Raw genomic sequence first — 11,450 nt, 5'->3', positions numbered from 1 at the left:
TTTATCGGCTGTATGAAGGAGCTGCACATTGACAACAAGCCGCTAGACCTCGCCGGGTTTATTGCTAACAATGGAACCGTCCCAGGTCAGATTTTCTTTTGTGTCAACAGAGAAATTATGCCATACTTGCCAACCCTCCCGGATTTTCCGGGAGACTCCCGAAATTCAGCGCCTCTCCCGAAAACCTCTCGGGACAAATTTTCTCCCAAAAATCTCCCGAAATTCAGGCGGAGCTGGAGGGGGCGTGGCCTCCAGCTCCATGCGGACCTGAGTCCGCTCTCCCACGATATAAAGAACGTCTACAGTAAAGCAGTTCGTCTGCCGTAAACAGCAATGTTGTGACACTCTTGAACAGGACAATACTGCCATCTAGTGCATTTGATGAAAGCACTTTTGTGCGTGCCACACAGCAATGCATCATCAGAGAGGGTGTTCAGCATGGTTCGAAAGATAGTGACAGAGAATAGAACAAGGATGGACAATTCAACCCTTAACTCAACAATGAGTAGATGAGTGTTATGTGTGTGTATATGTGTAAATAAATGAACACTGAAATTCAAGTATTTCTTTTATTTATATATATATATCCATCCATCCATCCATTTACTACCGCTTATTCCCTTCGGGGTTGCGGGGATATATATATATATATACATATATATATATGTCTTAATAAGGTTATCCAACAAATAGTGCTCGATACCGTAGTAGAGCGCAATATATGTATGTGTGGGAAAAAAAATCACAAGACTACTTCATCTCTACAGGCCTGTTTCATGAGGGGTTCCCTCAATCATCTCCTGATGATTGAGGGAACCCCTCATGAAACAGGCCTGTAGAGATGAAGTAGTCTTGTGATTTTTTTCCCCACACATACATACATATATATATATATATATATATATATATATATATATATATATATATATATATATATATATATATATATATATATATATATATATATATATATATATATAGCTAGAATTCACTGAAAGTCAATTATTTCTTATATATATATATATATATATATATATATATATATATATATATATATATATATATATATATATATATATATATATATATATATATATCCATCTTATTCCCTTCGGGGTCGCGGGGATATATATATATATATATATATATATATATATATATATATATATATATATATATATATATATATATATATATATACATCCATCCATTTACTACCGCTTATTCCCTTCGGGGTCGCGGGGATATATATATATATATATATATATATATATATATATATATATATATATATATATGAAATACTTGACTCTGTGAATTTTAGCTGTAAATATACTCCTCCCCTCTTAACCACGCCCTCAACCACGCTCCCGCCCCAACCACTCCCCCCGCACCCACCCCCCACCCCCACCTCCCGAAATTGGAGGTCTCAAGGTTGGCAAGTATGAATTATGCCAGGCTTTGATTATCTTCATGTGTCATAAATCAGTGGCGTGCGTTTCTCACCTCGGCCTTCAGTGATGTCCTACACTGCAAAAACTGAAATCTAAGTAAGCTGAAATATCTCAAATAAAGGTGATATTTGCTTATTTTCTGTCTGATAAGATAATTCTTCTCACTAAGCAGATTTTATGTTAGAGTGTTTTACTTGTTTTAAGGGTTTTGGTCCTAAATGATCTCAGTAAGATATTACAGCTTGTTGCTGAGATTAGATGACCTATATTGAGTAAAACATGCTTGAAACTAGAATATCAACTGTTGCAAAGCTGTGTCATCAACACTCACAAGTATAAAACTACTTTTTTAAAGTAATAAGTTCTTATTTCAAGCATGAAATAAAAAAATCATGATTTTGACACAATTGTGTCTCATAATTAAAACAGATGACATCCAAATGGACTTTGCTGTTTTATTTTCAATGAAACAATAGAAAATACGTACTCATATAGTAGTACAGTTGGCACAGTACAGTAAAATGACAGTTAATATTTAAACATTTAACATTTCAAACAATTTCGAACAGAAAGAGTTCATGCACATTCAGATAAATTCCTCAAAATTACAATTAAAAATTTTTGGGCCGGGGGCCGGGCTGTATATATGCGCACTAATTGACTGAAAGAGCACGCACTTGGCGCGATGATGTCATGTTATCCATGGAAAAATGCATTTTTAGACAATATGATTTGCCTGAGCGGCTAGGAGACCCCGAGAGTAACAAACGGTTCCCTTGTTGACTTACCATTAAGAACAATAAACTAGTTTTCAGTGTAAGTTTGCTGGTTTCAAGAAATGTAATGCCGAGCGCATATCATTATGTCAAGATAATGGCACTAGCATTTACTTCATTTAAGAATATTTTTCAACATATTGAGCAAAAAGGTCTCTTTTTTTTCTACCAAGAAATTATTTATCTTATTTTATTTTATTAATTAAAAAAAAAAAAGGACCTTATCTTCACCATACCTGGTTGTCCAAATTAGGCATAATAATGTGTTAATTCCACGACTGTATATATCAGCATCGGTTGATATCGGTATCGGTAATTAAGAGTTGGACAATATCGGAATATTGGATATCGGCAAAAAGCCATTATTGGACATCCCTACTCACAAGTATAAAACTACTTTTTCAAAGTAATAATTTCTAATTTCAAGCATGAACAAAAAAATCATGATTTTGACACAATTGTGTCTCATAATTAAAACAGATGACAGCCAAATGGACTTTGCTGTTTTATTTTCAATGAAACAATAGAAAATACGTACTCATATAGTAGTACAGTTGGCACAGTACAGCAAACTAATATTTAAACATTTAACATGTGACATTTCTAACAATTTTGAACAGAAATAGTTCATTTGGCCGGGGGCCGGGCTGTATATATGCGCACTAATTGACTAATTGGCACGATGATGTCATGTTATCGATGGAAAAATGCATTTTTAGACAATATGATTTGCCTGAGCGGCTAGTAGACCCCGAGAGTAACAAGCGGTTGCCTTGTTGACTTTCCATTAAGAACAATAAATTAGTTTTTAGTGTAAGTTTGCTTGTTTCAAGAAATGTAATGCCGAGCGCATATCATTATGTCAAGATAATGGCACTAGCATTTACTTCATTTAAGAATATTTTTCAACATATTGAGCAAAGAGGTCTAATTTTTTCTTTCTACCAAGAAAAGTGCACTTGTTATTAGTGAAAATATTCTTATTTTAAGGTATTTTTGGGTTCTTTGAGGTTAGCTAATTTTACTTGTTTTGGAAAGCCTTGACAAGCCACATTTTCTTGTTCTATTGGCAGATATTTTTCTTAGTTCAAATAAAATACCCCTAATTTTTGTATTTTTTTCCCTTGTTTTTGACCACTGACTTTTTGCAGTGTACTTAATCCGACTTCACCTCTCAAAATACCGTAATTGATGTCACCACATGGACACGGCTGGAGATACACTACCGGACGTTGAACCCCTCAACAGTGTACAAAACGGTGTAAATTAAAAGAATTGTATAAAACAAATGAAACATGAAAAAATTAAGAAATAAAATATTTGAACTTACAATTTGTTGCACCCATCCGACGCCGTATAAGCCAGTGGTACCGCTGCACTGCAAAAAGTCAGTGTTCAAAAACAAGAAAAAAAAAAGAAAAAAAATTAGGGTTATTTTATTTGAACTACCGTATTTTTCGGACTATAAGTCGCAGTTTTTTTCATAGTTTAACCGGGCTCCAGTGCGACTTATATATGTTTTTTTTCCTTTTTTATCATGCATTTTCGGCAGGTGCGACTTATACTCCGGTGCGACTTATACTCCGAAAAATACGGTAAGCAAAATTATCTGCCAATAGAACAAGAAAATTTGGCTTGTCAAGACTTTCCAAAACAAGTAAAATTAGCTGACCTCAATGAACCCAAAAATACCTTAAAATAAGTATATTCTCACTAATAACAAGTGCACTTTTCTTGGTAGAAAAAAATTTTTTAATTGTAATTTTGAGGAATTTATCTGAATGTGCATGAACTCTTTCTGTTCGAAATTGTTTGAAATGTTAAATGTTTAAATATTAACTGTCAGTTTACTGTACTGTGCCAACTGTACTACTATATGAGTACATATTTTCTATTGTTTCATTGAAAATAAAACAGCAAAGTCCATTTGGCTGTCATCTGTTTTAATTATGAGACACAATTGTGTCAAAATCATGATTTCTTTTTTCATGCTTGAAATAAGAAATTATTACTTTAAAAAAGTAGTTTTATACTTGTGAGTGTTGATGACACAGCTTTGCAACAGTTGATATTCTAGTTTCAAGCATGTTTTACTCAATATAGGTCATCAAATCTCAGCAACAAGCTGTAATATCTTACTGAGATCATTTAGGACCAAAACACTTAAAACAAGTAAAACACTCTAACATAAAATCTGCTTCGTGAGAAGAATTATCTTATCAGACAGAAAATAAGCAAATATCACCCTTATTTGAGATATTTAATCTTACTTAGATTTCAGTTTTTGCAGTGTGGTAGTCGGTTGATTCGTGTGAAATTGGCGGGCAAACCATTTCAGCGCCGGGACAGCTTAGCTGGCTTACGGTGTCGGCCGACCTCGTCTCACAAGATCTAGTTTCTCTTAAAGGGGAACATTATCACCAGACCTATGTAAGCGTCAATATATACCTTGATGTTGCAGAAAAAAGACCATATATTTTTTTAACCGATTTCCAAACTCTAAATGGGTGAATTTTGGCGAATTAAACACCTTTCTAATATTCGCTCTTGGAGCGATGACGTCACAACGTGACGTCACATCGGGAAGCAATCCGCCATTTTCTCAAACACCGAGTCAAATCAGCTCTGTTATTTTCTGTTTTTTCGACTGTTTTCCGTACCTTGGAGACATCATGCCTTCGTCGGTGTGTTGTCGGAGGGTGTAACAACACGAACAGGGACGGATTCAAGTTGCACCAGTGGCCCAAAGATGCGAAAGTGGCAAGAAATTGGACGTTTGTTCCGCACACTTTACCGACGAAAGCTATGCTACGACAGAGATGGCAAGAATGTGTGGATATCCTGCGACACTCAAAGCAGATGCATTTCCAACGATAAAGTCAAAGAAATCTGCCGCCAGATCCCCATTGAATCTGCCGGAGTGTGTGAGCAATTCAGGGACAAAGGACCTCGGTAGCACGGCAAGCGATGGCGGCAGTTTGTTCCCGCAGACGAGCGAGCTAAACCCCCTGGATGTCTTGGCTCACACCGTCCCGAAGATGATCAAGAGAAGAATATTGACCCTAGCTTCCCTGGCCTGCTGACATGAGGGTATGTCTACAGAATATATTAATTGATGAAAATTGGGCTGTCTGCACTCTCAAAGTGCATGTTGTTGCCAAATGTATTTCATATGCTGTAAACCTAGTTCATAGTTGTTAGTTTCCTTTAATGCCAAACAAACACATACCAGTCGTTGGTTAGAAGGCGATCGCCGAATCCGTCCTCGCTTTCTCCCGTGTCGCTGGCTGTCGTGTCGTTTTCGTCGGTTTCGCTTGCATACGGTTCAAACCGATATGGCTCAATAGCTTCAGTTTCTTCTTCAATTTCGTTTTCGCTACCTGCCTCCACACTACAACCATCCGTTTCAATACATGCGTAATCTGTTGAATCGCTTAAGCCGCTGAAATGCGAGTCTGAATCCGAGCTAATGTCGCTATATCTTGCTGTTCTTTCCGCCATGTTTGTTTGTGTTGGCTTCACTATGTGACGTCACAGGAAAATGGACGAGTGTATATAACGATGGTTAAAATCAGGCACTTTGAAGCTTTTTTTTAGGGATATTGCGTGATGGGTAAAATTTTGAAAAAAACTTCGAAAAATATAATAAGCCACTGGGAACTGATTTTTAATGGTTTTAACCCTTCTGAAATTGTGATAATGTTCCCCTTTAAGTATCCTTCTTGACAATGGCGTTGCAAATATACTGTGTATCTGCCACCTAATCAACATGTTGTTCTCCTTCTTTGTGGGTTAAAAAAGTGAGTATTGGTGAGTTTCCTGTGGCTCTGGTGGTTTTCACAACTTGTGATTGGGTCAAGTGAGTATTCAATCGCAGGGCGCGTAAATGTCACTTTCAACGTGATTCAATTATCTATCAACTGTATGTGTCCGTTCGCTTACAGTGAACAGACGCAAATATTCACACACTAGGGCCAATTTAGTGTTGCCAATCAACCTATGACCAGGTGCATGTCTTTGGAGGTCCACGCAGTCACGGGGAGAGAACATGCAAACTCTACACCGATAAAGTTAAAGTACCAATGATCGTCACACACACACTAGGTGTGGTGAAATTATCCTCTGCATTTGACCCATCCCCTTGTTCACCCCCTGGGAGGTGAGGGGAGCAGTGAGAAGCAGCGGTGAACACGTCAGCGATCCTGTTCTGTCTCCCTGTAATGTTTGTCTGCTCTTGAATGGGATTGTGCTGAAAATCTTAATTTCCCCTCGGGGATTATTAAAGTGATTCTGACTCTGATTCTGATTTGAGTTGTAATTTTTTACATTAACGCCATGTTATGTTCCACTTTTCCTTTATAGGCTGCAGCGCCAAACTTCCCTACTGTAAATCAAACCCTTGTCAGAATGGAGGAACCTGCCGGGTCAGCTGGGAGACGTTCTCTTGTGATTGCCCACTCGGGTATGGAGGGAAGGACTGCAGCCACGGTCAGACCCTTTTTTTTTCAAGTCCCCACCTCATCGCAGGGCCAACGCAGATAGACAAACAACATTCTCTTATTATTATAATCAAATTAGTCATTTCCATTTCTAATATAAGTGTTTAGGTCCACTTACAATGACAATAACAAAAAATATTGTTTTTCATGAACTGTGGACTTGTATTGTTTGTCTGGGCGGAGGTCCTGCTTTGGAAATAATTTGTACCCCTTTCAGACATTGCATTTAGTTCCCATTAAAACATTCACATGTTGCACAATGAGATGTAAGCAGGGGATCATGTGTACATTCCTGCAACTTCTTGTTTGTAAAAAATATGTTTTTATTAGTATTTATTTAATATACTAACAGCATTTCACGATTAATATTTATAAATTAAGAGTGGATCGTGAGATCGACAGGCGGATCGGTGCGGCGTCTTCAGTAATGCGGACGCTGTATCGATCCGTTGTGGTGAAGAAGGAGCTGAGCCGGAAGGCAAAGCTCTCAATTTACCGGTCGATCTACGTTCCCATCCTCACCTATGGTCATGAGCTTTGGGTTATGACCGAAAGGACAAGATCACGGGTACAAGCGGCCGAAATGAGTTTCCTCCGCCGGGTGGCAGGGCTCTCCCTTAGAGATAGGGTGAGAAGCTCTGTCATCCGGGGGAAGCTCAAAGTAAAGCCGCTGCTCCTCCACATCGAGAGGAGCCAGATGAGGTGGTTTGGGCATCTGGTCAGGATGCCACCCGATCGCCTCCCTCGGGAGGTGTTTAGGGCACGTCCGACCGGTAGGAGGCCACGGGGAAGACCCAGGTCACGTTGGGAAGACTATGTCTCCCGGCTGGCCTGGGAACGCCTCGGGGTCCCCCGGGAGGAGCTGGACGAAGTGGCTGGGGAGAGGGAAGTCTGGGCTTCCCTGCTTAGGCTGCTGCCCCCGCGACCCGACCTCGGATAAGCGGAAGAAGATGGATGGATGGATGGATTAAGATTCCTAATAAATGACACTAGAATAAGCACACATTTGATTGCTAAATCATACTGTAACGACCTGGAATGACACTTTATGTGTGGTGTTGGAGTTGTCCGACTTTTTGTGTGGCTGTAAACGCATCACTGGCTAAGTGCCATATGTGCATGTGTTGGCGCAAGTGACAAAACTGCTGTTGATATAACAAAGTTGCTTTTGGTCTGGTTTGTACTGCAGAAAAGGACCAGTTTTGCTAGACATATTTTTTTTTTACTAATGTTTTGGTGATGTGTTTATGGCCGACTATAAAGAGTTTTGCTCAGTAAAGTGATGGATGTAATTCATGTCCTCAAAGCGTCTCGACAGACGTTACAATATTTGAACAATGATGACGAAAACTGTTTTCTCTGTCGTGTCCGTGTGTCGAAAATTGTTATTTTTTTATTTGATTTTGATTTGCCGTGCGCAGAGGACGCTTGAGCAGTGCGCAATTGCACAGGCGCGCACCTTAGAGGGAACGTTGGTGAGGAGGTTCAGCACGGGTCCATGTTATAATACAGTGATCATATTATTTGCTAAAAGCATCTGGGGCTGACGATTGAGCTGCAGGGTGGAACACATCGTAGAGATGAACAGACCACATGGGACTTTGAGCAGAAAATGAAAAGCTGCATACTGGGATGAGCAAAATGGAGCGAGGGCATGCAGGAGTCAGGCTGTAAAATACCATCATGTTTAGCAAATGTGTTTGAGTAGAAGAAGAAAAACTGCATTAATGAGATTTATACACGGAAAGAAATTGGATGGGACTTCATTTAACTTTTTACTTTCTTCAGGAAAAGTTATTCATGAAAAATGAATTTCCATTCACATCATACTGTATGTCTTCTCCTGTCCAATGACTAATCCGATGACTCATCATCTTTATCATTCTTTTCCCATAGTGATGCCCCACCCGCATCGCTTCCTGGGAAACAGCGCCCTCTGGTGGGACCTGAAGAACGACGTAACCATCTCCACTCCCTGGTACCTGGGCTTGGTGTTCCGGACCAGAGCCCGAGAGGGCACCCTGCTCCAGGCCCAGGCCGGGCAGTACACCAGTCTGCTCTTCCAGGTCCTTCCCCGGTGTTTGCTTGTCTGTTCTCTGCTCGTCTTCCAGACTGTGTTTGCTGACATGTTCCATTCCGTCCCAGGTGACTAATGGTCAGCTGGTGTTTTCCGTGACTCGAGGTTCAACCAGACCAGTGAGGCTGAGGCTGGATCAAGTTCAGGTGGCGGACGGGCGGTGGCACGACCTCCAGCTTGAGCTGCGGGACGTTCACAGCGGACGTGAGACGCGTTATGTTGCCACACTTCGCCTTGACTTTGGACTTTATCAGGTAAAAAATACTTGACATTTTTGCTGATCTCCCAAAATAAATTACAAACCCCGTTTCCATATGAGTTGGGAAATTGTGTTAGATGTAAATATAAACGGAATACAATGATTTGCAAATCCTTTTCAACCCATATTCAATTGAATGCACTACAAAGACAAGATATTTGATGTTCAAACTCATAAACTTTGTTATTTTTTGCAAATAATAATTAACTTAGAATTTCATGGCTGCAACACGTGCCAAAGTAGTTGGGAAAGGGCATGTTCACCACTGTGTTACATGGCCTTTCCTTTTAACAACACTCAGTAAACGTTTGGGAACTGAGGAGACACATTATTTAAGCTTCTCAGGTGGAATTCTTTCCCATTCTTGCTTGATGTACAGCTTAAGTTGTTCAACAGTCCGAGGGTCTCCGTTGTGGTTTTATTTCTGATATGTTGACACACACTCTCGGGTTCAAACACCGAACTATCTATTAAACAAGACAAGAAGCAAGGAATCAGGCAGAGACAGAGTTCAATTTTGCTCATGAGGAGAAATGTTTGGGGCTGCACACTCAGTTACAGTCTACCACCACGCTCTGAGGGGCAGTCCCACGCGCTCCTCTATTTATTTGGGAGTTCCCGAGTACCTACTCAGTGGCCTAGTGGTTAGAGTGTCCGCCCTGAGATCGGTAGGTTGTGAGTTCAAACCCCGGCCGAGTCATACCAAAGACTATAAAAAAATGGGACCCATTACCTCCCTGCTTGGCACTCAGCATCAAGGGTTGGAATTGGGGGTTAAATCACCAAAAATGATTCCCGGGCGCTGCCCACTGCTCCCCTCACCTCCCAGGGGGTGATCAAGGGTGATGGGTCAAATGCAGAGAATAATTTCGCCACACCTAGTGTGTGTGTGACAATCATTGGTACTTTAACTTTAACTTTTAACTTTAACATCACTGAGGCTGCTTCTAGTGGGAGGGGACACATATTACGCAAGCAAATGTGCTTGAGCTCGAGATTTTGCCCTGGCTCTGCTTTGTCTGCGTGTTGGCGTCTTATCTTCGTTGAGGTACTTGAAGTCCGTCCTTGGCTGTTTTAGCGGGCTGGAGGACAGAAACTGTTGCTACGAGACAACTTGCAGTGGAAGAAAACAAGTTGTGTGCCTTTGCACGGATAGAAAAGTACAACTTCAGCACAATAGATAATAACTATAGCAACAGCCTTTAAGCATAAGAGTTGTGTGATAACTTATACATAATTATTCTAATTATTCTGGATGGAATATTCACTCTTTCAATCGTCTCTTTGCAGCGCCAACGCCTCCTTTCTCACAGTAGCGTCCCGGAAGAGTTAGTGCTGCAAGGGGTTCTGGGTATTTGTTCTGTTGTGTTACGGTGCGGATGTTTTCCATAAATGTGTTTGTCATTCTTGTTTGGTGTGGGTTCACAGTGTGGCGCATATTTGTAACAGTGTTAAAGTTGTTTATACGGCCACCCTCAGTGTGACCTGTATGGCTGTTGACCAAGTATGGCTTGCATTCACTTGTGTGTGTGAAAAGCCGTAGATATTATGTGACTGGGCACGCAAAGGCAGTGCCTTTATGGTTCATTGGCGCTCTGTACTTCACCCTACGTCCGTGTACTCCGTACAGAGGCGTTTTAAAAAGTCATAAATTTTACTTTTTGAAACCGATAATTTCCGATATCACATTTTAAAGCATTTATCGGCCGATAATATCGGCAGTCCGATATTATTGGACATCTCTAGTCATAACGTTTTTAGAACTCTATCGGACATTGTGACTTTTGGTATTAGTGTTCCTCAAAAAAAGGGACCCAAACACACATACTGTACAGCAGATTTTTACAGCTAAATGTGTATATATCATTTATACACACATACACATTGCCCCCCCCCAGCATACTTGCCAACCTTGAGACCTCCGATTTCGGGAGGTGGGGGGTGGGGGGCATGATCGGGGGTGGGGCGGGGGGCGTGGTTGGGGGCGTGGTTAAGATATATATATATATATAAGAAATACTTGACTGTCAGTGAATTCTAGCTATATATATATATATATTTTATGACATATATATATATATATATATATATATATATATATATATATATATATATATATATATATATATATATATATATATATATATATATATAAATAAAAGAATACTTGAATTTCAGTGTTCATTTATTTACACATATACACACACATAACACTCATCTACTCATTGTTGAGTTAAGGGTTGAATTGTCCATCCTTGTTCTATTCTTTGTCACTATTTCAGAACACACACATTATACAAATATACATTATAAAATCAATAAGAAAACGGGAGCTCTAATTTGGGAGTCTGAATTAGGATCAGAAGTTCCTATATAAACATTGCG

At 39.8% G+C, this 11,450-nt stretch overlaps 1 protein-coding gene across 2 annotated transcripts in view; it reads left to right on the top strand.

Moving 5' to 3' along the window:
- Positions 1 to 11,450, top strand: part of celsr3 (cadherin, EGF LAG seven-pass G-type receptor 3) — a 283,146-nt gene that overhangs the window by 141,172 nt on the left and 130,524 nt on the right. For both annotated transcript variants that reach the window (XM_061974323.1, XM_061974314.1), the window contains 4 exons: positions 1 to 85; positions 6,593 to 6,718; positions 8,626 to 8,795; positions 8,875 to 9,060. The exon at positions 1 to 85 is cut by the window's left edge and continues 79 nt beyond it. In XM_061974323.1, the coding sequence (XP_061830307.1) occupies positions 1 to 85; positions 6,593 to 6,718; positions 8,626 to 8,795; positions 8,875 to 9,060 (567 nt within the window). The remainder of the gene's footprint in view (positions 86 to 6,592; positions 6,719 to 8,625; positions 8,796 to 8,874; positions 9,061 to 11,450) is intronic.

The sequence above is a fragment of the Nerophis lumbriciformis genome, linkage group LG01, assembly GCF_033978685.3.
Source record: "Nerophis lumbriciformis linkage group LG01, RoL_Nlum_v2.1, whole genome shotgun sequence".
Lineage (NCBI taxonomy): Eukaryota > Metazoa > Chordata > Actinopteri > Syngnathiformes > Syngnathidae > Nerophis > Nerophis lumbriciformis.
This window is presented reverse-complemented; position numbering and strand designations above follow the sequence as displayed.